The following is a 27,954-nucleotide window of genomic DNA, read 5'->3' as shown; positions in this document are numbered from 1 at the left end:
AAACGTATTCCACTATTGATCGGCTTATATACGGAGGCAGCCGGACAAATGGACCATTCAATAGAGACTGAACAGAGACTGAGAGGTCCTCCCAGATGGAGAAAGGACTATAGAACGACTGTTATAACAGTAGAGAGCAGTAGTAACTATACAGTAATATAGTTATGCAGAGGCGGTGACAGTTTAAGCTCTTTTGGGTCTATTTGGTTCCCTCACTGTTCAAACGAAGCCTTCAACATACGGCTTCAAATAGATTTTTCTAGCAAGGGCCTCACTCTGAACAGCACCGCCTGGCTCTGTGCGACACCGACAGACTTATGTGGGTCATTGCCTAGGAGCTAAGCAGGGTTCTGTTGTCAAGATGGGAAGATTTCGTCTCCTCTCCGGCTCTCAGCAGATTGTCACTTGGTGTATCATCTCTGTTGCTATGTTACAGTTTTTCTCGATTGCTAAGACACATTTCTTGAAAGCTGCTCTCCTTTTCTCTTAACTGTGAACACAAAACCCAATTTTCAAGCTACATTCACAAAACCTCAGACTCTTCTTGCAAAACCAAACTTTCACCTCAAAACAGTTCAATCTGTGCTCAAAACTGAACTATGTTGTCAAATCGTGCCCCGAGTCAATCAAAATAAAAAACACTACTGAACAGTCACTAAACACTACGTAGAAAAATAGAAAACACAATGCTCAGGACATGAAGCTGGAGAAATACATGTTTATTGTTCACTGTAGGCTAAATGCATGTTGCAAAACAAAAAAAAACTGTGCATTTAGCACTTGTACAAAAAGACAAAACAGAAATCTTGTGCATTTACATGTAGCACTTTTAAAAACAAACAGAAATCTTATGCGTTTGCCACTTGTGTACAGTAAGCCCATGTAAAAATAAAGTACAAAAATATACAAATAAGTGCATTACTCAGCCACAGCATCATGTCTCCGTACTGGGTCAGGTCACAGGACTTCATCCACATCACAGGCCACATTTTGTCTGGCCAGGCAACGGGGGAAAAACCCCTGGCATGCCGTATCCAGGCTTGGCATGCCTCCACACCTATGTCACCACAGGCAAGTCCCATGGCTTGCAGGAGATTTACCCTGGTGTAAGGTTGGCGTTCATATACCTTCCACCGCCATGAGGAGAAGAATTCCTCAATGGGGTTTAGGAAAGGGGAGTACGGTGGAAGGCAAAGATTGATAAAACCTTGGTTCATATTGTACCACTCTCTAACCTGGAGGGCTCTGTGAAAACTCACATTGTCCCAAACAACAACATAGATGGGATGCTCATCCTGCTGCCCTAACAAAGCATCTCGCATGTGATTGAGGAAAATGAGGAGCTGGTGAGTGTTGTAGGGCCCCAGGTTGGCATGATGGTGGACAACCCCATGATTGCTGATGGCAGCACATAATGTGACATTGCCACCACGCTGCCCAGGAACACCAACAATGGCCCGATGGCCAATCACATTACGGCCTCTCCTTCTCCTTTTGGTGAGATTAAACCCAGCTTCATCCATGTAGATGTATTGATGGGGTCTTTCCATTGCATCCAGTTGAAAAACCCTCTGTAGAAATAGATATAGTTTTGTAAGTGATACGGAAAAAGTGATTTAGGCCACTACAGTAAATCACTACTTAGAGTAATCAACATTGAATGTGTCTGGATATATGCCAACCTGTACATACTGGAATCTTTGCTCTTTGACTCTGTCTGAGTTGCGATCAAAGGGCACTCTGTATAGCTGTTTCATGCGCAGTCTGTTGCGCTTGAGGACACGATCAACAGTAGAGAGGCTGACACTGTTGATACCCTCAAAATTTAAATGGTCCTCAATGATCTTCTGCTGAATTTCCCTCAGTTTAATGGCATTGTTCTCACGGACCATATCAACAATTAGGGTCTCTTGGTGTGGGGAGAACATACCTGTCCTCCCACCCCCATGTGGCAGTCTTTCAATTCTACAAAAAGAGAACATGGAGTTACAAAAAATATACATGGAATACTAGGCCTACAAACAGTTAGACCAACCCTCCATTGCAATACTACAGTACATTGATGTACTGAAACATATATTTACTTACAGTATACTGTGGTACAGTATATAGTATGTCATACAGTAATTGCTGTCAACATTTACATACTGTACTATAATGTCAAAAAAAGGTAATTACCTGTTCTCTTCTCTAAATCTTCGGATTATGGTGGACACAGTGAATCTACTGATGTTTGGTTGTACCCTTTGTCCAGCCTCCCTCATGCTCATACCATGGACAAGAACATGGTCAATCACAGTAGCTCTGATTTCATCAGATATTATTGTTCTTTGTCTTCGCTGACCACCTCGACCACCTCGACCTCCTCTCACACGAACTCTTCCTCTCAGATTTCTATCCATTGTAGAGCCTCACAAACCAGTGCTCTCTGAACTGGCTTACTGTATATGTTCCCTCACATCATTAGCCACAAGTGTGATCAATTTTGAGTTGTTGTGTTCAAGTGGTGACACCTGTGCTCTAATTGTGTTTGACTTTTGTCACCTGTGCTCACCATTATGCAGCACGGGTGCATCACAATGAAAATGTGTTGGCAAGTTATGTCTAAACAGGTGAAAAGTGCTTATGGTTTTGCCAAAAGAGTGATTGATTCAATCAGTGGGTTCAGGCAACTGAGCATTTGGTTCAGACAATAGGGTTTAGTGTTTTAGCAATTGAGAAAAACTGTAATCCCACACTGTAGCTGTAAGCCTACAACAGTAATTAGCATTCTGCTCATGATATAGGCAGGCCTACTGTACCTAGGGCCATGGCTTTCCAACTGCAATCCTATCCCTGACATTATCCATCACTACTTAGCTCCGGGGATGTTGTTCTTGAAAATGAAGTCTCATAATAGATCTAAACATGTTGATGATATGTTTATCTTGCCATGTGTTCTACAGGATTTGACTTCCACAAAGTTCCATGTGTCTGCAGACAAGAGGTTTGTCCTGTTGGCATACAACATTCGACCGGTGAGTGACTCTGGTTATGACCAAATAAAATGCTCAGAAGAACCATCTCTTCTACGGTGTCAATCTTCATCAATAATCATACTCACTGTCAAAGCAATTATCCAAAGACACCAAATATGATTTGAACGCAACACGGGTTTCCAACTCGCTTTCATTGAACACATTTGTTTTACACAGCAATGCCACAAACTGATTCCAGACCATCAGAGAAATCAATTGAGTCAAATCTTTTTCAGTTTTGCGACTAATGACAGGTCTATTTCCCCACTGCATTGTGGCTGTAGTACAATGATGCCATGCATTCTAATCCAGACTTTACAAGAAATCCCCTTATGAAACGGTTAGAGAGAGCGAGAGAGAGTAAGAGATAGAGAGGAGAGAGAGAGAGAGTGAGAGAGAGAGGAAGGGTGAGAGAGAGAGAGAGAGAGAGAGAGAGAGAGAGAGAGAGAGAGAGAGAGAGAGAGAGAGAGAGAGAGAGAGAGAGAGAGAGAGAGAGAGAGAGAGAGAGAGAGAGAGAGAGAGAGAGAGAGAGAGAGAGAGAGAGAGAGAGAGAGAGAGAGAGAGAGAGAGAGAGAGAGAGAGAGAGAGAGAGAGAGAGAGAGAGAGAGAGAGAAAGAGAAAGAGAGAGAGAGAGAGAGCGAAAGAGAGGGGGGAACTAGTGATGCTGCTACAGTACTGCAGCAGTCTGTTGCTCTACATGTTATTCAGACACAGCCACTAGTGAAATCACTGGCAATATTCAGACTGGGTGATTATGGGGGAAGGGGTGTAGAAAGATGGAGGGTATGGATGGCTAAGAGAGACAGTTTGATGTAGATAGCAGAGCTGGGGCAGGGGGAGGGAGAGATGTGATAAGGGAGATGGGGTGGTAAAGTTGGAGCTGCACGCTGTAATGAAATCGGCCTGAAATCGGCCAGCGGGGAATGTAAATGAGAAGCTTATATGAGAGTTTAATGTCTAATGCACACTTGCAGGTGGTTCAAGGCAAAACCCAGCATAACAAACAACTCTAAGAACACATGTATTTTCCAGTTTCTCTCTTTGCCTTGTAATAGCTTTCCCTGTCTCCCCCGTCGACCCGCTCCTTCTGTAAATAACCGCTCGCTTAATAAATAGTTTTCTGTTTCCCCAAAGAAGTGAGCAAAAGGTGTAATATACGGGTAATGGAAGAGGAGGAAAAAAAGAATTAGGAAAAGAATAAGCCCTCAAGCTTCAATTTTCACCTTATTAAAAAGCCCAGCACAGATATATTGCTGTTCTGAGTGTATAGGATCTGCTCTCTCCCTCTCTCTCTCTCTCTCCCTCCCCCCCTCTCTCTCCCTCTCCCCCTCTCTCTCCCCCTCTCTCTATCACTCTCTCTCCCTCATCCTCTCTCCATCTCTCTCTCTCCCTCTCTCTCCTTCATCCTCTCTCCATCTCTCTCTCTCCCTCGCTTTCTCTCTTTCTCTCTCCCTCTATCTCCCTCCCTCTCTCTCTTTCTCTCTCTGTCTCCTCTCTCTCCCTCTCCCTCTCTCTCCCTCTCTCTCCCTCTCACTCCCTCTCGCTCTCTCTCCCTCCTCTCTAGGATCTGTTCTCCTCATTTTTCTCATTTAGTAGTTGATGATCAGATTAGTACTGTTGTAAAATGGGGAAGCAAAAACACGTGTCATTTTTCACATGTTAATATTGCCTTTTAGATACAGTATATAGATAGCAGAGCTCATTCAGTCTGATTGAATTATCTAGTAACTAGTGATCTACAGTACATGCATCAGATATCTGAATCACTAGGTTTCAGCTCTACATTATGTGTGTGTTGGTTTGTTTCCAATTCTCTGTTCACATTTGTACTGTTGTATCAGCAGGATATTCTATCCCCATCTGTATGCACATAGTGTGAGTGAGTAGATGTATGCACACTTCTATGCACATTGTATGTCACCTGGCTACATGTGCAATGTTATGTTTGTGAACAGTGTGATGTCTGTGTGTGTGGTGGGGGTGAGGGGATATACCTTCAGTCTTTCTCTATCTTTTGCTCTCTTTTTGCTTTGCATCTCTCTCACTCCCTCACTCTTTCTATCTATCTTTAACTCACCTTTTTCTCTTTATCTATCTCTGGGGGTTTTCTGCTGACTGAAGCAGTATGCAGCAAGCACCGGCTTTCTTATTGGGGAGAGGAGCTGTATGCCGCTGAGAATGGCAAAGTGAGATAGAGAGAGGGACAGAGAGAATAGAAAGAGAGATGCAGTAGAGATAGGGGAAGAAGAAATGTGATACGCACCATTCACCCTTAGATCACCCTGTCCAATGGAAGTCACTCAGAAGAGGTGTAAAAGAATCAGGAGGATGGATGCTTAGAGTAGAGGGCTGTAGTGGTGGGAAATGGATTAGTGGGCTGTGTGTTAAGTTGAAAGGCTTCTCCCCTGGATTTCATATTAGCTAGATGTTGCTGGTGAGGCTTTGGGGGAGGTTTGTTGTGCCTTGTGGGTGGAAATAAATGGATTTTGAGAGTGGGGTATAGTTAGGACTATGGATGGTGGAGGCTGCATATGGGAGAGAACAAATTCATAGTTCCTGTGTAGCAGAGGGGTTAAATCGCTCCATAAAACCCCCAATAGTCAGATAAGTGTTTTCGTGTTTTCGTGTGTGACTACATATGTAGGTTCTAAATTTGAGTCAGTTTGCTATAGCAGGAAAAGAATCCTGCAGCAACAGGAAATGTGAATTTGGAAATTGGAAACTTCAGATGCCATTTTAAACCTAAAATACACTACAAGTTTTAAAATTCCTAACAGGGTGATTAAATTAAGATCCTACATCTGTAGTCAGACTAATTAGGTGTGTGTGTGTGCATATGTGTGTGTGCGTCAGTGCTTATGAGAGTTATTCCCTTTGTTTGACACAAAAAGAGGGGAAGGAGAGGATGGATGGAGATAGAGTGGAATAGATGAGGAAATGCAGCCAGAGCTAGACAGGTGGAAACTGCCAAGAGAGAAAATGTGATATGTGGTTGTCTCACCTAGCTATCTTAAGCTAGGTGAGACACTAATTGTAAGTTGCACTAATTTTAAATTGCTCTGGATAAGAGCGTCTGCTAAATGACTAAAATGTAATGTAAATGTAAGACTGTGCAATTTGGAGAGAAGGGAAAAGCAAATGGAGAGTTAGGTCTGCTCTGCAGTTACAGACAATTGGGTGCTGGTATAACGTACAGCATATTGAGGCACTACCAGAGAGAAATGTATGTTTTGCGCTAACAATGGGCTGGGGGAAGAACTCTATTATCCTTATATTGTGTGTACTGCAGCGGAACAATACCTACCAATATCTCGCCTCATACAAGGACCAGTGGCGGCTCCTGAAAAAATTCTCAGGGGGGGCAATTTTTCTGATGATTTAGGTGACCTACACACATTTTAAAAAAGATATGTCCAGCAACAACATGAAGACAGGGGCAGCATATAAGTCAATACCAGAAGCATTTATTGACTGATCTCAAAAGTGTTGGCTTACCAGGGTTGGTGGAGCCCTCAGTTTCATCTTTGCCTCGCAAAGCTAACTCAAACACTCCGCAAAACTTCACACACTGGATTAGCCGGCTGAGGATGTGGCGGTTCTTGCTAATGTCGTAGTAAATATATTTGTTATAGTGAATATGGAATATGATATGTTGAGTAAAATGTTGTGCTAAGATCTATTTAGGTCAGGAGCTGGTTATAAGTTCTGTTCCTATCCAATAACAATGGACAAAAGGGTCCTATCTTGTCAGCCTTGTCAGTTTCAGTTCTCCAGTAAACTTGTGATTATCAACACTAACCTCATCGTTGTGGCGGCGGACAGCTAGCCTGTATCCCTCATCCAGTTGAGTGGGAATGTTCACTCTCCCCAAAGCAGACAATCTCAAACAGCTATCCATGTGGGTCTTTGACAGCTCATGTTTCTTAATCTTTCCTGAAAGATGGTGCATGTCCGTTACACACCAGTCGCTGTCCAAGCGGTGCTGTCTGCCGTGCCGCCTTCAGGGTGAAAGAGTAAGCAGGGGGTAGCAGAAGACTGCATTAGCTACATCGCAGCCTGCTAGCCAGGTTTTTCGTTCGTACCAATTTTTGGAAAATCCTCGGGTGTAGGACTTCCCCCCTTTAGTAGAAACCTGTTGAATTATTAAATTTGGTCTGGGAGGTCCTAATTGTTTCGTTGCCAATTTATCTTCATTTGTTCGCCGACAAAAAGGAACTTCTTTCAAAGACACAATCGAGTTGCACTGAAGCCTAGCCATTTTGATAGAAGTAGTGAATTGATTGACGCTGCTACCCGCTCTTTTCTTAGTTACGTTCATGGTTATATGTTACGTATGACGAAAGCGCGTAAGTGCAAGCCCTCAGAAACCCATAGAGATTATATTGAAAGCTCTGATATTTGAAAAAAATAGATTTTACATGGGAGTCTATGACAGACTTCTGGGCGATTTTCAACCTGACTGAAATCGCCCCAAAAGGTGGGGGGGGCATTTGAAGCACGACTTTAGCCTGATTGGACATTTAGTGGCACTGTGGCAGATCAGACGTCTAGATTACAACACTGATAACTACTGTTGCCGTGATATAATTGATTAGAAAAAAAATCCCTTCCTTTTCCCGTTTGGCAGTGCGTCGCCCATATCGCCCTATTGAACACACCGCCCCTGACAAGGACTGTTGTAATCTCATTACTGTCCCAATGTCGCCATGTCCCACGTGAGCACACACACTCTGGTCTGGTCTGTTTACAGTGTGGCTCCTCCATTTGGAGCTGGGGATATAGTAATGGGGGTGAGACGAGCAGAGCAATCTGGCGGAACACTGCGGAAGGATTTATTACTCCACATTAGAATTCATTCCCTCTCTCTTAGACACACACACAAGGTTGAGCAGATGTAGGATCTGAATTTGATCACTGTTTTGTTGCTGAGAATTTTACTGCACAGCAGGACATGCAAACTTGTAGTGTATTTGAGTTTTAAAAGGCTTCTAAAGTTTGTAATTTCCACTTCGAAATTTCAGATTTGATTTGTCCTAGTGAAAAATGTATCGACCACTACAAAAATGTCCATTAATTATAATCCACATAATAATTCACATTTCCTGTTGCTGCATGCAGACACTCACACACACACAATCTGTAACACAAATGCATGTATGCTACACACGTGTCACGATCGTCTATGAAGTAGGACCAAAGCGCAGCGTTGGTAGCGAACATATTGACTTTAATGCAATACACGAGAATACAAAACAAAACACGATCATGAAGTCCTCAGTGACAACGACTGAACATAGAACAAAAACCCACAACCCCAAGGTGAACAATGACAGTTTAAATATGGCTCCCAATCAGAGATAACGAGCCGACAGCTGACACTCGTTACCACTGATTGGGAGTCACTGGACCAAACAATGAAACAACCAATAACAACCCAACTAATCCCCAAACACAACAAAAATGAACACACCCTGGCTCAATAATACAAAGTCCCGGAGCCAGAGCGTGACAGTACCCCCCCCTAAAGGCGCGGACTGCGACCGCGCCTCAAAGAACCCAAATAGGGGAGGGCTGGGTGGGTGTTGCTCCTCGGAGGCGGCTCCGGCTCTGGCTCCGGGCTTGACCACCATCCTACATCCATCCCCCCGTAATGGCCCCGGTCCGATCCCACCCAGCTGGCTGGATCCGGACTGATGACGCGCACCCCTAGCTTGGCGCGTGAGGCAGGGACGGACCGGACCTGGCTGACGATACGCATCCTCGGCTTGGTGCGTGGAGCCGGAACGGACCTCCTCAGGCTGACGACTCGCCTCCCTGGCTTGGTGCGCGTAGCAGGAATAGGCTGAACCAGGTTGACGACTCGCCCCCTTGGTTTGGTGCGAGTAGCCGGAACGAGCTGACCCAGGTTGACGACTCGCATCCTTAGCCTGGTGCGAGTGGCAGGAACAGTCCGGGTTGGGCCGGCGACGCACACCGTAGTTTTGATGCGTGGAGCAGGAACCGGCCGGGCTGGGCTGGCGACGCACCCCTTTGGCTTGGTGCGTAGAGCAGGGACAGGCCGGGCTGGGCTGGCGACGCGCACCATTGGCTTGGTGCGGGGAGCAGGGACGGGCCGGACAGGGCTGACGAAACGCACCACAGACTTGGTGCGGGGAGCAGGAACAGGTCGAGCTGGCCTAGCGACGCACACCGTTGGCTTGGTGTGGGGAGCAGGCACGGGCCGGACAGGGCCGACGAAACGCACCACAGACTTGGTGCAGGGAGCAGGAACAGACCGAGTCGGGCTGGCGGCGCGCACCACAGGCTCCATGCGAGGAACAGGAACAGACAGGACCGCACTGAGGACACACACCCCTGGCCCTACACAGGGATCAGGAACGGGCCGGACCGGACTGGTAACACACCCCAGTACCCTTCGCCGTGCCTCCACACCTTCCTTCCCCTTCGTGACCAGTGGCCCCCTTAACCTGGCGGCCTTTTCTGCCAACCTACTGCACTCCTCTAACCCGTACTCCTGCTGCCCCGACGTCGTGAGCCCCCCCCTAAAACTTTTCTGGGGGTCTCTCCTCTCCGTGGACCAGGCCTCTATAGTCCTCTCCCAACCTTCGCTCTTCTGTCTCCACCACTCGTCATCCAACTCCTGGAAACGCTGCTTGGTCTCGTTGTGGTGGGTTTTTCTGTCACGATCGTCTATGAAGTAGGACCAAAGCGCAGCGTTGGTAGCGAACATATTGACTTTAATGCAATACACGAGAATACAAAACAAAACACGATCATGAAGTCCTCAGTGACAACGACTGAACATAGAACAAAAACCCACAACCCCAAGGTGAACAATGACAGTTTAAATATGGCTCCCAATCAGAGATAACGAGCCGACAGCTGACACTCGTTACCACTGATTGGGAGTCACTGGACCAAACAATGAAACAACCAATAACAACCCAACTAATCCCCAAACACAACAAAAATGAACACACCCTGGCTCAATAATACAAAGTCCCGGAGCCAGAGCGTGACAACACGCCCTTACACACACCCACTCACACAATCTGTAACACACATGCATGTATGCTACACACGCCCTCACACATGCACACACACATACAAAAATAAAGAAATAAATAACAGTCAACTCCTCTAGCTCAGACCCTCATCTGAGTGGGGTGCTGTGGGAAGATGGGAAGGGACTCTGCTGCCCTAGCTTCAGGGGGAAGCTGGTTCAACCATTGGGGTGCCAGGACAGATAAGAGCTTGGACTGGGCTGAGCGGGAGCTGCCCTCCCGTAGGGGTGGGAGGGCCAAGAGACCAGAGGTGGCAGAACGGAGTGCTCGGGTTGGGGTGTAGGGTTTGAGCATAACCTGAAGGTAGGGAGGGGCAGTTCCTCTTGCTGCTCCGTAGGCAAGTACCATAGTCTTGTTGTGGATGCGAGCTTCGACTGGAAGCCAGTGGAGTGTGCGGAGCAGAGGGGTTACATGGGAGAACTTGGCAAGATTGAACACCAGGCGGGCTGCAGCATTCTGGATAAGTTGCAGGGGTTTAATGGCACAAGCGGGGAGCCAAGCCGACAGCGAGTTGCAGTAGTCCAGACGGGAGATGACAAGTGCCTGGATTAGGACCTGCGCCGCTTCCTGTGTGAGGTAGGGTTGTACTCTATGGATGTTGGAGAGCATGAATCTGCAGGAGCGAGTCACTGCTTTGATATTTGCAGAGAACAACAGGGTGCTGTCCAGGGTCACGCCAAGGTTCTTTGCACTCTGGGAGGGGGACACCGTGGAGTTGTCAACCGTGATGGAGAGGTCTTGGAGCGGGCAGGCGTTCCCTGGGAGGAAGAGCTGCTCCGTCTTGTTGAGGTTGAGCTTGAGGTGGCCGACATTCAAACTGAGATATCTGCCAGGCATGCAGAGATGCATGTTGCCACCTGGGTGTCAGAAGGGGGAAGGAGAAAAGTAGTTGAGTGTTATCCACATAGCAATGATAGAAGAGACCATGTGAGGATATGACGGAGCCAAGTGAATTGGTGTATAGAGAGAAGAGGAGAGGGCCTAGAACCAAGCCCTGGGGGACACCAGTGAGAGTACGTGGTGCAGACACAGATCCTCTCCACGTCACCTGGTTGGAGCGGCCTGCCAGGTGGGATGCAGAGCCTGAGATGCCCAGCCCTGAGAGGCTGGAGAGGAGGATCTGATGGTTCACAGTGTCGAAGGCAGCGGCTAGATCTAGGAGGATGAGAACAGAGGAGAGAGAGTCAGCTTTGGCAGTGTGGAGAGCCTCCGTGTCTCAGAGAAGAGCAGTCTCGGTTGAGTGACACATCTTGAAGGCTGACTGGTTAGGGTCAAGAAGATGGTTCTGAGAGAGATAGCGAGAGAGTTGGTCAGAGACAGAATGCTGAATTGTTTTGAAAAGAAAAGAAACCAGTCTGCAGTTTTTGACGTCAGAGGAGTCGAGAGTTGATTTCTTATTTTAAAAAAAATATTTTACCCCCTTTTTCGTGATATCCAATTGCGATCCAATTACGATCTTGTCTCATCGCTGCAACTCCCCAACGGGCTCGGGAGAGGCGAAGGTCGATTCATGCATCCTCTGCAACATGACCCACCGGCCGGACCTCACTAGTCACAGGATTTAATCTGGAGAGAGAGGGGAGAAAGAGGTCAAGGCGTAGGGTAGTTCTGTGTGAGTGAGACCAGTAGACTCAATAGGCTGAGTGAATGAGGAGTGGATGTCTTCAACCTTCTTTTCAAAGTGGTTGACAAAGTTGTCCGCAAAAAGGGAAGAGGGAAGGGGTGGAGGGTTAAAGAGGGATGAGAAGGTGGAAAAGAGCTTCCTAGTGTTAGAGGCAGAAGCTTGACATTTAGAGTGATAGAAAGTGGCTTTAGCTGCGGATACAGAGGAAGAGAAGGTAGAGAGGTGGGGGTGAAAGGATGATACTGTAGGTCTTCCGAAAGTTTCGTTTTCCTCCATTTTCGCTCAGCTGCCCGCAGCCCTGTTCTGTAAGCTCGCAATGAGTCACTCAGCTATGGCGTAGGAGGGAAGGGATGACCCAGCCGGGAGGAAAGGTGACAGTGCAAGTCATAGGATGAAAGGGAGGAGAGTAGGGTTGAAGAGGCAGAATCAGGAGACAGCAGGGAGAAGGATTAAGCAGAAGGGAGAGATGACAGGATAGAAGAGAAGAGAGTAGTGGGAGAGAGAGAGTGAAGATTGCGAAGGCGCATGACCATCTGGGTAGGGGCTGAGTGGCTAGGGAGGTTGAAGTCTCCAAGTAGGAAGAGTGGTGAGCCATTATCAGGAAATGAGCTTATCAAGGTTTCAAGCTCATTGAGGAGCTCTCTAAGGGCACCTTGTGGGCAATAGATGACAACAATGTTAAGCTTGAGTGGAGAAGTGACAGTGAAAGCATGGAATTCAAATGAGGAGATGGACAGGTGAGTGAGCGAGAAAATAGAAAATCTCCACTTAGGAGAAATGAGTAGCCCTGTGCCACCACTGTGACGACCAGATGCTCTAGGACTATAAGAGAAAACATAGTCAGAAAACAAAATTATCTGCAAGTTATGAGCAGTCAGCAGTTCACACACCAAGTAGGCTACTGGGAAGGCAGGCAGCACCTAAAGTAGATAGATGGCCCTAGCTAGAAAAAAGACAGTACTAGACAGATTAAGACAAAAATTATGCTTATCACTCATGGAGATATCAGGAGTCCTCTATAGAATGTCACACACACACACACACACATACACACACACACACACACACACACAGTTAATTTACACTTTCAGGGCACACTCATTGATTATGGTCCTCTTTTCGACATGCCTAGCTGATCACTGGTCAAGCTGAGTTGCCACTCTCAATCTTTCTCAATCGGAGGGATATTGGCTGTAATGATGTTACTTAGTGAGGATGTCTTTCTCTGTCCCCCTTTTCTCTCTAATCCTCACATGACATCATGCTTATAATGTCTCCTGTTCTCTGTTAGGAAAGACTGGGTTATCATTGTCTGAGCTGTTTGATTAGATAATCAGAACTGCTATTTGTTATTTTATTTATTTTTTTACCCCATTTTTGTGGTATCCAATTGGTAGTTACAGTCTTGTCCCATCACTGCAACTCCCGTACGGACTCGGGAGAGGTGAAGGTCGAGAACTGATGTTTCTGATGATGCAACGTGATTGATGGAATTGCTGACCTGGTTTCATGGACTGGCCACTGACTCACTTCCGATTGTTGTTAATTTGCATATTTAGATTGTCCTATGGTCTAACTGTGAATTGAATTATGGGTTTTGAGATTGAGTGTTTGTGTAACTCTGGGACCAATGTGCCCATCATGTCCTTTACCTCTTACAGATTTTCTCTCAGTCCTTCACAGCATCCTATGCCATCTACAATGTAGCTAATGGGTAGGTACAGTAGAACCATGAATGCTAATGCATGGGCTGCACTGGGCATGTGCATTGCCGACGCAAGTGGGCCCTGGCCTCGACTGACCAAGCACCTCCAAATGTGTATTTCTTTCATCTGAATAAACTTCATCTGTTATGTCAGACATCCATTACTCTTATACAGTAATTGTTCTCTCTGGCTGGTCAACGTCAACTCTAGGTTTACTATCAGAGATTCCTCTCTGCCTGCCCACCAGTGAGGAACAGCGCTCCTGTATCTGTGGATGGAAGCCTGGGCCTTGGGTCTACATTATGAGGAGCACTAATGCCAATTAAAGGAATGATGACCTGCTCTCCAACAAAAAATTAAATGCCTGGGAATGTGTTGTCGCAAGATGTCTGCCTGTTTTTAGGAGGATAAGAGTGTTGTTTCAACACATTGAAAGAGGTCTTATTCCATTGCATGAACCGACCTCAGTCTGTTTGGTTTATGCATTTGCATCGTGTCTTTTTTATGACATCTCTCAAGTGCTTACGAACAGGCATGGACGGATCTTCTCTCTACATTATTTTATCCACAAGTGGCTTTAGAGAGGCCAGTCGTATCCTAATGGATGGACTGTGTCTGTGTCTGTGTGTGTCCCAGGGTTCTGTTGGAGCTTAACCCTCCAGCTGGGGAGAAGGCAATGATACAGTATGCAGCCTGGGGACTGCAGGGGAACCAGCTGGTAAGGCAGCTGCTCTCATTCACTCATAGACACACACACACACCTTTACTCACTCATCCTGCATTCCACCTTAACAATGTATGGTGTCTGGTGGGCTAGAAATGCATTTGAGACCACAACAAATCAGCTCTATTCAGCTGTGGTTAATATTTGAGTTATAATAATAATATAATAATATGCCACTTAGCAGACGCTTTTATCCAAAGCGACTTACAGTCATGCGTGCATACATTTTTGTGTATGGGTGGTCCCGGGGATCGAACCCACTACACTGGCGTTACAAGTGCCGTGCTCTACCAGCTGAGCAACAGAGGATTTTTTTTTTTTTATGATTCTTTCTATGATTTATTACATAGTGTTTGTTTCAGATTAATATTGGATTATGTGTTTTGAATGTAAAGTGTTTTTCAGTGCAATGTTTGTGTTCTACTGGCAATGCAACTCTTTCAGTGGCAAATTGAGATGAATTGGCTTCTAACTTGGCTGGCTGATGCATTCCCACTTGGAGCCAATCAGACATTTGATTGGGCCAGCCAACACTGAGCGCTCTATCTGCCTTGCTTTGATAATGGATTAGTACTGTCTCTCTGTTGCTGCCAGGCCTATGTGTTTGAAGGAGATATCTACTACCAGCCAGAAATGACCAGTAAGCCCCTCCGCCTCACATCTACAGGCAGAGAGGGGTTGGTGGTCAACGGGCTGAGTGACTGGATCTACGAGGGTAAGAGATACAGTGAGGGAAAAAAGTATTTGATCCCCTGCTGATTTTGTACGTTTGCCCACTGACAAAGAAATGATCAGTCTATAATTTTAATGGTAGGTTTATTTGAACAGTGAGAGACAGAATAACAACAACAAAATCCAGAAAAACGCATGTCAAAAATGTTATAAATTGATTTGCATTTTAATGAGGGAAATAAGTATTTGACCCCTCTGCAAAACATGACTTAGTACTTGGTGGCAAAACTCTTGTTGGCAATCACAGAGGTCAGACGTTTCTTGTAGTTGGCCACCAGGTTTGCACACATCTCAGGAGGGATTTTGTCCCACTCCTCTTTGCAGATCTTCTCCAAGTCATTAAGGTTTCGAGCCTGACGTTTGGCAACTCCAACCTTCAGCTCCCTCCACAGATTTGCTATGGGATTAAGGTCTGGAGACTGGCTAGGCCATTCCAGGACCTTAATGTGCTTCTTCTTGAGCCACTCCTTTGTTGCCTTGGCCGTGTGTTTTGGGTCATTGTCATGCTGGAATACCCATCCACAACCCATTTTCAATGCCCTGGCTGAGGGAAGGAGGTTCTCACCCAAGATTTGACGGTACATGGCCCCGTCCATCGTCCATTTGATGCGGTGAAGTTGTCCTGTCCCCTTAGCAGAAAAACACCCCCAAAGCATATGGTGTTCTTGGGGTCATAGGCAGCATTCCTCCTCCTCCAAACACTGCGAGTTGAGTTGATGCCAAAGAGCTCGATTTTGGTCTCATCTGACCACAACACTTTCACCCAGTTCTCCTCTGAATCATTCAGATGTTCATTGGCAAACTTCAGACGGGCCTGTATATGTGCTTTCTTGAGCAGGGGGACCTTGCGGGCGCTGCAGGATTTCAGTCCTTCACGGCGTAGTGTGTTACCAATTGTTTTCTTGGTGACTATGGTCCCAGCTGCCTTGAGATCATTGACAAGATCCTCCCGTGTAGTTCTGGGCTGATTCCTCACCGTTCTCATGATCATTGCAACTCCACGAGGTGAGATCTTGCATGGAGCCCCAGGCCGAGGGAGATTGACAGTTCTTTTGTGTTTCTTCCATTTGCGAATAATCGCACCAACTGTTGTCACCTTCTCACCAAGCTGCTTGGCGATGGTCTTGCAGCCCATTCCAGCCTTGTGTAGGTCTACAATCTTGTCCCTGACATCCTTGGAGAGCTATTTGGTCTTGGCCATGGTGGAGAGTTTGGAATCTGATTGATTGATTGCTTCTGTGGACAGGTGTCTTTTATACAGGTAACAAGCTGAGATTAGGAGCACTCTCTTTAAGAGTGTGCTCCTAATCTCAGCTCATTACCTGTATAAAAGACACCTGGGAGCCAGAAGTCTTTCTGATTGAGAGGGGGTCAAATACTTATTTCCCTCATTAAAATGCAAATCAATTTATAACATTTTTGACATGCGTTTTTCTGGATTTTTGTTGTTGTTATTCTGTCTCTCACTGTTCAAATAAACCCACCATTAAAATTATAGACTGATCATTTCTTTGTCAGTGGGCAAATGTACAAAATCAGCAGGGGATCAAATACTTTTTCCCTCACTGTACAGTCAGATACTGTAACCCTTCCTGTATCACGATGACAGCCATTGATTGGTTGGTTAAAAACTGTTTGCAAAATTAGATTTTCCATATTGAAAGCTGTTCCCTGAGATGAATGACATTGCAGATAGTATATGGCTTTGATAAATTTATTGCACTATTTGCAATGTTTAACAATTGGAAGAATGTGTATTTCAAATCGTTTTGACACATGATTGCTTTGTTCATCTGTAAAATTGTTTACAGAGGAAGTGCTCTTGACTTACCCTGCCTACTGGTGGTCGAAAGATGGAGCTCGCTTGGCATACCTCACCATCAACAACTCTGCCACACCCCAAATGGAGATACCTCACTTTCTGGGTGGGGTCTATCCCTCCAATGTGTTCTTTCCTTACCCCAAGGTAAACAAGACTGATCTAATATGATAAAATGTATGAAAGCTCTGATTCTGTTCTCTAATGTTCTCTCAGCTCTCAGCCTGTCATGTTATCTAGCAAATCTAATACTCTGATCCTGTATGTGTGTCTGTGTGTGTGTACAGGCTGGCTCCACTATCCCCACTGTCAGTCTGTTTGTGGTGAATCTCTATGGTCCAGCTCACACTCTAGAGATGATCCCTCCAGACTCTCTCAGGGCCAGGTACTACGTTCAACATTTAATCAACTGACATCATCATTAATGTTATTATGGGGCGGCAGGTAGTTTAGTGGTTAAGAGCGTTGTGCCAGTAACCGAAAGGTCGCTGGTTCTAATCCCCAAGCCGACTAGGTGAAAAATCTGTCGATGTGCCCTTGATCAAGGCACTTAACCCTAATTGCTCCTGTAAGTCGCTCTGGATAAGAGCGTCTGCTAAATTACTTAAATGTAATTATCTGTTGTAATGGGAAATTTAAGATTAATAAAGTTAATATTCTGTTAAGTGATTAAAACAATGTATTATACTTTTCCTTTCTGTAATAAACATAATTATGTTTGTGCAAGGTTGATGGTCACTAGACTTGAATGCTACATTTGAATATTATGGACTCCTATCTGCTGATGGTTTTGGTGCCAGTCTAAAAGGCTCTGCATGGTCAATCCAATGTCTGCAGTGGCCGTACAGTATTTACTGCGATATGGCCTCTGCAGAAGTCAGGGCATTCATAGTTCTTGCACTTCGTGTAGCAGAGCAGAGCTATTGTGAAGGAAGTGAGTTTGTGTTCATACAGGACCTCCCGCCCCCACCTACCTTCAACCAATCATGTTAATGCAGAGCTACACGAAGCTATACGGAGCCCTCCACATTGTTACAAAATTTGGGAGGCGCACGGCGATGTGGTACGGAGCTCGATTTGGCCTCTGCATGCCTCTGGAGGCTCCGCAATTGCGTCACACACTCCATACGAAGCCTCCGACCACATTTTCAGATCAAGCGTAAATTGGCTTCAGAGGACACATTGGTTATTATTGTATTATGTGAGACTGTGTGGTTCACTACCTTGTGTTATGTCTTTTGTTATGTGTTTACAGAACATATGTGATTACATTTACATTTACATTTTAGTCATTTAGCAGACGCTCTTATCCAGAGCGACTTACATGAGCAATTAGGGTTAAGTGCCTTGCTCAAGGGCACATCGACAGATTTTTCACCTAGTCGGCTCGGGGATTAGAACCAGCGACCTTTCAGTTACTGGCACAACGCTCTTAACCACTAAGCTACCTGCCGCCCTGATTAGGATATAAGGGCCTGCTTAGAGAAGGTTCATTATGCTTCTATGCTCCCATGATGGAGGTTGTCTCCCTGTTGCAACTTGTATTAAACTATATTGATTTTTGATTGCCTTTACCAACGACTGCTCTCCTATTTGTTTCACCTACAAAATCCCCTTTACATCTGTGTTGTGTCATTCAAGAGACCTTCTCTTTCTGTCTGTTTCCCTAAATGTCTCCCTAGAGACCGCTACATCTCCATGGTGACGTGGATCAGCAGCACTCAGTTGGCGGTGCGTTGGTTGAACCGGGCCCAGAACCAATCAGAGCTCTGTGTGTGTGAGGCCACCACTGGGGCATGCTCAAAGGTGAGAGGTCAAAGGTTACTCCACAGTAATCCAATGGTTACATATCTTGAAAACTTGATTGCTGACAAGCAAAACATTTTGGGACTATGTCAACAATGGACGAATGAAACAAATACCAAAAGATCGTTTTTGGGTGGAGTTTTCCTTTAAACTGCCATATCTCTCCCTTCCAGCTTAAATAAGGTCAATTATACTGCTTGTGATTAATTTCCAATGATCCGCTGCAGTATTTATTTGCCACCTTTCTGCAGCCAGTCCTTATGGATTCATTACAATATTAAATTTGGCTGTTTAAACATTTTCTTTATTTCGTATCTCCATATCAAATCCACAGAAACACACAATGGTCATGGACTTAATGCAAAACCAACGACAGGTAGGCATTTCTCATTTCACAAAAGCTGCTGCTCATTAAAACTGGTATACTGAAACGGTCTCATTGGCCTGTGGTATTTCCTGGATTGGTATTGTTGACCATGCCTGTCTCATTTGTCCAACAGGAGGTGCCATTGTTTTCATCTGATGGCTCTTGGTTTTATTTGACATTGCCAGCCAAGCAGGGTGCCCGGGGGGAGTTTCGCCACATTGCCAGTCTGCCAGCCCAGGTCAGTGTGAGGGCAATAACGTTTTATACCCCTGTGTCATCCTCCAATGGTTTAATGCCAGACTGCTTGTTAAGTCTTCAACAGGGTCAGGGTTTGCCTGGCTCCACCATGCCCACAGACGTTTGTTTCTTCTCTACAATGAGTCTGGATCGAAGTACCTCCCTAACAATTTAGGCAAGGTCAGGGTGGCATAACACAATATGTGATTACACAGATATTAAGTCTGGCCTTGGCAGTGATTATTTTAGGTATCTGTGACTGTGTATCTGAACTGTATGTGTCTGAATAACTCTGTTTCCCTGACAATGTTCTTATCTGCATCTCCCTCTCTCTATCTGTCGGTTACTCTCTTCACATCTTTTTACATCTTTCTCTGAATTACTCTGCATTCCACTGGCAGTCTGTCTGTTTCTGTATTCATCCCCCTCTTTTTTTCTGTGATTCTATGTGACACAGCCTGCCATCCCCTCTGTCCCTCCTCGCTTTCTGACGTCCGGGAATTGGGATGTCACTGTGCTGTGTGCCCTGGATGAGGACAACAGGAAAATGTATGTGAGAGCCTCTGCATGTGATGCCATATAGAGAGCCTCTGTGTGTGACGCTATATAGGGAGCCTCTGCATGTGATGCTATATAGAGAGCCTCTGCATGTGATGCTATATAGAGAGCCTCTGCATGTGATGCTATATAGAGAGCCTCTGCATGCGATGCTATATAGAGAGCCTCTGCATGTGATGCTATATAGAGAGCCTCTGCATGTGATGCTATATAGAGAGCCTCTGCATGTGATGCTATATAGAGAGCCTCTGCATGTGATGCTATATAAAGAGCCTCTGCATGTGATGCTATATAGAGAGCCTCTGCATGTGATGCTATATAGAGATCCTCTGCATGTGATGCTATATAGAGAGCCTCTGCATGTGATGCTATATAGAGAGCCTCTGCATGTGATGCTATATAGAGATCCTCTGCATGTGATGCTATATAGAGAGCCTCTGCATGTGATGCTATATAGAGAGCCTCTGCGTGTGATGCTATATAGAGAGCCTCTGCGTGTGATGCTATATAGAGAGCCTCTGCGTGTGATGCTATATAGAGAGCCTCTGCATGCAATGCTATATAGAGAGCCTCTGCATGTGATGCTATATAGAGAGCCTCTGTGTGTGATGCTATATAGAGAATATCAAATAAAATGTTATTTGTCACATGCGCCGAATACAACAGGTGTAGACCTTACCATAAAATGTTTACTTACAAGTCCTTAACCAACAATGCAGTTTTAAGAAAATCGAGTTAAGAAAATATTTACTAAATAAACTAAAGTAAAAAATAAATAAAATAAAAAAGTAACACAATAAAATAACAATAATGAGCAAGACGCTCATACTGCACAGCCTTCATATGCATTTCGCTGTATAGACAATGGAGTCAAACTCAAATCACTGGAAATGTTCTGTAATTCACCCTTATAGACAGTGTCTGCGAATCAACTGATACCATGAATGTGTTGAGTGCAGTTTGTAAATAAATCATAGATATCATAGTGTCCAGATGGACTAACTAACATACACCATACAGTGGGGAAAAAAAGTATTTAGTCAGCCACCAATTGTGCAAGTTCTCCCACTTAAAAAGATGAGAGAGGCCTGTAATTTTCATCATAGGTACACGTCAACTATGACAGACAAAATTAGGAAAAAAAATCCAGAAAATCTAATTGTAGGATTTTTTATGAATTTATTTGCAAATTATGGTGGAAAATAAGTATTTGGTCAATAACAAAAGTTACTCAATACTTTGTTATATACCCTTTGTTGGCAATGACACAGGTCAAACGTTTTCTGTAAGTCTTCACAAGGTTTTCACACACTGTTGCTGGTATTTTGGCCCATTCCTCCATGCAGATCTCCTCTAGAGCAGTGATGTTTTGGGGCTGTCGCTGGGCAACACGGACTTTCAACTCCCTCCAAAGATTTTCTATGGGGTTGAGATCTGGAGACTGGCTAGGCCACTCCAGGACCTTGAAATGCTTCTTACGAAGCCACTCCTTCGTTGCCCGGGCGGTGTGTTTGGGATCATTGTCATGCTGAAAGACCCAGCCACGTTTCATCTTCAATGCCCTTGCTGATGGAAGGAGGTTTTCACTAAAAATCTCACGATACATGGCCCCATTCATTCTTTCCTTTACACGGATCAGTCGTCCTGGTCCCTTTGCAGAAAAACAGCCCCAAAGCATGATGTTTCCACCCCCATGCTTCACAGTAGGTATGGTGTTCTTTGGATGCAACTCAGCATTCTTTGTCCTCCAAACACGACAAGTTGAGTTTTTACCAAAAAGTTATATTTTGGTTTCATCTGACCATATGACATTCTCCCAATCCTCTTCTGGATCATCCAAATGCACTCTAGCAATCTTCAGACGGGCCTGGACATGTACTGGCTTAAGCAGGGGGACACGTCTGGCACTGCAGGATTTGTGTCCCTGGCGGCGTAGTGTGTTACTGATGGTAGGCTTTGTTACTTTGGTCCCAGCTCTCTGCAGGTCATTCACTAGGTCCCCCCGTGTGGTTCTGGGATTTTTGCTCACCGTTCTTGTGATCATTTTGACCCCACGGGGTGAGATCTTGCGTGGAGCCCCAGATCGAGGGAGATTATCAGTGGTCTTGTATGTCTTCCATTTCCTAATAATTGCTCCCACAGTTGATTTCTTCAAACCAAGCTGCTTACCTATTGCAGATTCAGTCTTCCCAGCCTGGGATTTTTTTTCTCAATTTGTCTGTCATAGTTGACGTGTACCTATGATGAAAATTACATGCCTCTCTCATCTTTTTAAGTGGGAGAACTTGCACAATTGGTGGCTGACTAAATACTTTTTTCCCCCACTGTATATACAAAAGTATGTGGACACCCCTTCAAATTAGTGGATTTGGCTCTTTCAGCCACTGCCGTTGCTGACAGGTGTATAAAATCGAGCACACAGCCATGCAATCTCCATAGACAAACATTGGCAGTAGAATGGCCTTACTGAATAGCTCAGTGACTTTCAACGTGGCACTGTCATAGGATGCTGCCTTTCCAACAAGTCAGTTCGTCAAATTTCTGCCCTGCTAGAGCTGCCCCAGTCAACTGTAAGTGCTGTTATTGTGAAGTGGAAACGTCTAGGAGCAACAACGGCTCAGCTGCGAAGTGGTAGGCCACACAAGCTTACAGAACGGGACAGCTGAGTGCTGAAGCGCGTAGCGCGTAAAAATTGTCTGTCCTCGGTTGCAACACTCACTACCAAGTTCCAAACTGCCTCTGGAAGCAACGTCGGGAGCTTAATGAAATGGGTTTCCATGGCCGAGCAGCCGCACACAAGCCTAAGATTACCATGCGCAATGCCAAGCATCGGCTGGAGTGGTGTAAAGCTCGCCGCCGTTGGACTAGGGAGCAGTGGAAACGCGTTCTCTGGAGTGATGAATCACCCTTCACCATCTGGCAGTCCGACAGACGAATCTGGGTTTGGCGTATGCCAGGAGCACACTACCTGCCCGAATGCATAGTGCCAACTGTAAAGTTTGGTGGAGGATAAATAATTGTCTGGGTCTGTTTTTCATGGTTCGAGCTAGGCCCCTTAGTTCCAGTGAAGGGAAATCTCAACGCTACAGCATACAATGACATTCTAGACGATTCTGTGCTTCCAACTTTGTGGCAACAGTTTGGGGAAGCCCCTTTCCTGTTTCTGCATGACAATGCCCCCGTACACAAAGCGAGGTCCAAACAGAAATGGTTTGTCGAGATCGGTGTGGAAGAACTTGTCTGAGCCTTGACCTCAACCCCATCGAACACCTTTGGGATGAATTGGAAGGCCGACTGCGAGCCAGGCCTAATCGCCCAACATCAGTGCCCGACCTCACTAATGCTCTTGTGGCTGAATGGAAGCAAGTCCCCACAGCAATGTTCCAACAACTATTGGAAAGCCTTCCAAGAAGTGTGGAGGCTGTTATAGCAGCAAAGGGGGGACCAACTCCATATTAATGCTCATGTTCGACAAGCAGGTATCCAAATACTTTTGGTAATGTAGTGTATCTCCACATTCAGCGGTCCTGGAAGGTGGGAGTTGATTGACTGTCAACTATTGACTGCATCACTATGTCCTCTCTGTTTGCAGCTACTTCCTCAGCACAGAAGAATCCAGACAGAGCAGACACCTGTACAGGTCAGGCCATCCTGTCAAAACTACTTTATCCAGAATTTCATCCTTCGTAGGCGTGCTGACTTTGACTGATGAAGTCAAATTTGCTTAATTGTCTCCCAAATCAAAACATTTGAGTTATTAAAACATACCTTTGTTTTACTGAATGTAATTTCCGATTTGTAAGATGAAAATGTTAGTTTATCAGCCAATGAAAAAAAACTATCTGCTTCAAATTCAAGTCAAAAGAATTGTGGCTTACAATTTTCTGGTTTCATGAGAAAGTAGATGGTCAGAGAAGTGAGGTGTGAGCTGAATGGTTAAATTGTGCAGCAGCCAAAGCCGTTCCTCTCCAGTGCGCTCCAGGCAGAGAGCCCACCTAACACATTTATCAGAGAGGGGACCAAGCCAACTCAGTGGATGGGATGATGCTGAGCTAGAGAATGAGTCACTGGGACGTAAAGACCACGTCCCAAATGGCACCTTTTTCCCTATATTGCGCTACAGTATATAGGGAATAGGGTGCCATTTGGGATGCAGCCATAAAAACTGATCCACAACCTGTGATTAATGTGCTCAGCCCCCCAGTCATTCGCCTTATATGTTTTACAGTGTTTTTTTTTTTATTACTCTGCTTTTGGTTGCCAGATGATAGAGTAGAGGGAGAGAATGGTGTCTGATTCAAAGTGGACTTTCTGTGCATTCTTTTTTGGTACTTCCCTAGGAGAGAGATAGTTACTGAGAGGTCAGAGATAGTGGTTTTATTTAAAAAATTGCCTTTATTTTCACCCTTGAAGAATCCTATTCTTGTTTGAGAAGTCAGTCCTATTTGTGTTTGAGAAGTCAGTCCTATTTGTGTTTGAGAAGTCAGTCCTATTTGTGTTTGAGAAGTCAGTCCTATTTGTGTTTGAGAAGTCAGTCCTATTTGTGTTTGAGAAGTCAGTCCTATTTGTGTTTGAGGAGTCAATTCAGGAATGCATTTTAGCATTGCTATCATTGTATTATTTATTGTTTAATTAAGATGTAATTTATAACCTTAATAATGTATTGATTGTGACAGCCAAATAGTTTCAGACCCAAACCTTCCTCATCCACTAGTTCTTTAAGGTGTGTTTGGTCACTCTGTTGTCTTCCTCTCTCTCAGTGCGGACCTCGAAGGGATCTTCCAACGCCAGTGTCTGACCTGCAACCTTCTAGATGACTGTAACTTTTTCAAAGCAGAGTTCAGCCCCAATCAGACATATTTCACACTTTATTGCCTAGGTAGGTGCTCCGTACACACACACACATACACACTCAAACGCAGGCACGCTCACACACCACACACACACATCCTACTGCTTGAATTAAAACAGCATTTCAACGATAATCAAACATGTATACTTTTTCTTTCTTTTTGGCCCATGCTTCTCTAGGCCCCGGAGTCCCCAAGGTGACAGTTCACAACACAAAGGACCCCTCCAGTGAGTCTGGTTTGTCTGACTAACCTACTAAACACTCTGAATCTGAATCTCTACCCTTCTCCACTTTTTACCTTCAGACACTTTCAACAATGGCCAGTAGAGAGCAGCATGGGCAAACAAACATAAGTAGAGAATAATTTAGAGCAGTTTCAGACAGTTACTGGAATTCAGAAAGGAGGCGGGTCACTGTATGACTGTGAATAGACCATGTGAATGTAAATGTATTTTGTTTGATCTCCTTTAGGATACATAGTTCTGGAGGACAACACACCTCTCTCTGAGACCCTAGAAGGGAAGAGACTCCCAGAGACTGTCTTCAAGACCCTCGCAGCTGACAACCATGGTAAGTGTGTGAACCCACCCAGGGCCCACACTCACAGAGCAGTCTAAAATTATCATTAACATTCACTGACATCATTTTACCTTTAGCTTCGGTCACAGAACAGAGACTGCTTTAGGTTCAAACAGTCACAGAACAGAGACCGCTTTAGGTTCAAACAGTCACAGAACAGACTGGTTTCACTTGGCCAGGCATGTAAATAACAAGCCAAATATAGCAGCATACCCATCAAGAAAGTAATTGTTCCAATTAGCTGATTAGGTCTCCATGGGAGTGAGAGCCTGATTCATCCTCTCCCTTCGGGAGGAGAACAAAGTGCGTGCGCACTTGTGTGCGCTTTTTGTGTGTGTGTGGGTGTGTACTGTAGGCCTACACATTCTCAATGAGCTACCTCTAACTAATTGTTAAAATTACACACATAGGACTCAGGGGAGCTCATTCACTGGTGCTTTAGTTTGGTGCCCACAGAGGTTTTAGGGGGAGAATACTGATAAGCTCTGCTACAGTGTATATCTCATCTGAGACTGAGTGTGGGCCCTCCTCTTTTCGTTTTCATTTAGATCTACACCTGAAGCTGTCTCTGCCCCAAGGTTATGAGGCCCACCTTCTCCCTCTACTCATCATTGTGTAAGTTAGTATGCATTATAAACACAGCTCATCAATGGTGTTATAACATGCTTATGACATTGTATGAAGCCTCTTAACATGAGTCAATGTCAAGGATTCACTTTTACAGTTTTACAGCCTCTTACATAACTTTTAACAGACATTGATTTCCCCATAGTTGGCCAGCAGGCTAAACAACAGCTTAGTTGTTTAACCTTTGCCCTTTGCTCAGTCCCTCCAGTTTAACTTTTAGTCCAAACCAGCTGACCCTGTTCCTCCTGTTGTCATGCAGGGACGGAGTTCCAGGCAGTCAGTCAGTGACAGAGGAGTTTGCTATGGGATGGCCTGAGGTGGTCGCCAGCACACATGACGTGGCCTTAGCCTGGGTGGATGGAAGGAGTGGGGTCGGCCGGGGGCAGAAGATCAGCAGTGTGGATCCCCGCAAGCTCAGCTCCCTCAGAGTCAAAGATCAACTAGGAGTAGTAGAGTTAGTTTTCTACAGTGTTATTATTGGCCTTGACATTTTGTTGACATACTGTAGAAATTATCCATAAATAAATGTATGACCTATTTTGTTTTGCCTCTACAGGTGGTTGATGCAATTGCCTTACATTGATGATCGGCGGATTGCCCTGTATGGCAAGGTTACTATTATGTTTACCATGGCAACAATTAACCTATATTCTGGCCACAACCAAGTGACTACATGAGTTTCAAAATCATAATGTTGCAAAAGCATGAATTATAAAGTCTCTCTGTTTAATGGCACTTGTGTCTTTCCCTACAGGCATTTGGTGGTTATTTATCCCTCAAGATGCTAGCAGCGACTGACCAGCTGTTTAAATGTGCAGCCACTGTGGCTCCCATAACAGACTTCAAACTCTACAGTAAGTGAACACCATATCAATAATACAATAGTGAAAAAACACACAATGTTGAAAAGGAAACCAATAACAATAAACTATTTTGCTTTCATGTATAGGTGCTGCCTTCTCAGAGAGGTATCTAGGTCTCCCAGCAAAGGAGGAGCACACTTACTTGGTGAGGATCCTCAAACCTTGTGTAAACATGCATGTTATGAAGTATAAGGCAATAGGTTATTGTAAGGGCTTTCTGTCTCTGTTGTGTCTCCTCAGACGGCATCTGTATTGGAAGATGTTCATAAGCTTAAAGATGAGAATTTCCTCTTACTGCATGGGACTGCAGACGGTGGCTATGATTTTAACATCACATTTGTCTGTTAAAAAAAATATATATATGCAATTCAACTGCTGAACTTATTAATAATAACCTGTATGTGTTTGTTTATGGCTTATGTGTGTTTTTTGGCTTTGGGTAACACAGCACGGGTCCACTTCCAGCACAGTGCGGAGCTCCTGAGTCGCTTGGTGAAGGTGGAGGCCAACTACTCCCTGCAGCTGTACCCAGACGAGGGCCACATCCTGAGGGAGCGGCGCAGCGTCCAGCATTCCCAACGGACCCTGGTGCACTACCTCCACACCTGCCTGAGACACAACCCCCTCCTGGCCTCCATAGAGGAGCCAGATGAGGATGAGGAGGACGACTGAGTACTTCCACCTCTGGTACTGGAGAGAGATACTGAGAAGTGAGGACTACTCCACGTCAGACTACTACTAAACACTAGTCTCTTCCCACAGCCACTGACTAGACACAAGAGCACGGGAGTGTGGACCAAGAACATCAGATCATAGCCTACTGTATCACTTCACAGCAACTTTGGAAATATACAATTTCTTCCCACCATTGTTTGTACTGTTTGAATTGAGTTGTCCCTGATTGTTTACACTGTGTGGATCCATTATCCAAGAAGTGACCGTGGCCAGGCCAAATGTTGATTCTACCTAAAGTTTACAAAATAGCCTAAACATGGATGTCGTAAAGGTTGCATGAAGCAGAGTGGTTTACAATGCATTCTTCTGTCACGCCCTGGCTCTGGGGACTCTAGTATGTTGAGCCAGGGTGTGAGTTTTCATTTGTTTTTCATTCTAGTTTAGTATTTCTATGTTGGCCAGTGTGGTTCTCAATCAGAGGCAATGTGTATCAGCTGTTGCTTGTTGTCTCTGATTGGGAACCATACTTAAGCAGCCAGTTTTCCCACTGTGTTTGTGGGATCTTGTTCCTGTATAGGTTTGTACCTTTGGACGTCACGTTATTGTTTTGTTCGTGTAATAATAAAGAAGTATGCTCGCAAATAACGCTGCGCATTGGTCCTCTATATCCGACGATCATGACATCTTCTATGTTTCGTTATCCT

The 27,954-nt window shown here is 45.0% G+C and overlaps 1 protein-coding gene across 1 annotated transcript in view; it reads left to right on the top strand.

Moving 5' to 3' along the window:
• Positions 1-27,882, top strand: part of LOC311147441 (inactive dipeptidyl peptidase 10-like) — a gene marked incomplete at its 5' end in the record, with an annotated part of 38,008 nt that extends 10,126 nt beyond the window's left edge. Inside the window, 21 exons of the mRNA XM_084184139.1 lie at positions 2,946-3,017; positions 13,367-13,419; positions 14,048-14,129; positions 14,730-14,850; positions 16,679-16,833; positions 16,974-17,071; positions 18,369-18,492; positions 18,827-18,868; positions 18,993-19,097; positions 19,554-19,645; positions 23,247-23,294; positions 24,415-24,533; positions 24,686-24,733; positions 24,978-25,076; positions 25,634-25,700; positions 25,972-26,166; positions 26,269-26,323; positions 26,467-26,566; positions 26,662-26,720; positions 26,816-26,888; positions 27,024-27,882. Of these exons, the coding sequence (XP_084040265.1) occupies positions 2,946-3,017; positions 13,367-13,419; positions 14,048-14,129; positions 14,730-14,850; positions 16,679-16,833; positions 16,974-17,071; positions 18,369-18,492; positions 18,827-18,868; positions 18,993-19,097; positions 19,554-19,645; positions 23,247-23,294; positions 24,415-24,533; positions 24,686-24,733; positions 24,978-25,076; positions 25,634-25,700; positions 25,972-26,166; positions 26,269-26,323; positions 26,467-26,566; positions 26,662-26,720; positions 26,816-26,888; positions 27,024-27,247 (2,031 nt within the window). The 3' untranslated portion in view covers positions 27,248-27,882. The remainder of the gene's footprint in view (positions 1-2,945; positions 3,018-13,366; positions 13,420-14,047; positions 14,130-14,729; positions 14,851-16,678; positions 16,834-16,973; positions 17,072-18,368; positions 18,493-18,826; positions 18,869-18,992; positions 19,098-19,553; positions 19,646-23,246; positions 23,295-24,414; positions 24,534-24,685; positions 24,734-24,977; positions 25,077-25,633; positions 25,701-25,971; positions 26,167-26,268; positions 26,324-26,466; positions 26,567-26,661; positions 26,721-26,815; positions 26,889-27,023) is intronic.
• Between the last annotated feature and the right edge of the window lie 72 nt (positions 27,883-27,954).

Source organism: Coregonus lavaretus, assembly GCF_964263955.1.
Source record: "Coregonus lavaretus genome assembly, chromosome: 20".
In the NCBI taxonomy this organism is placed as follows: Eukaryota; Metazoa; Chordata; class Actinopteri; order Salmoniformes; family Salmonidae; genus Coregonus; species Coregonus lavaretus.
Note: the sequence above shows the minus strand (reverse complement) of the source record. Positions and strands in the feature narration are given on the sequence as shown.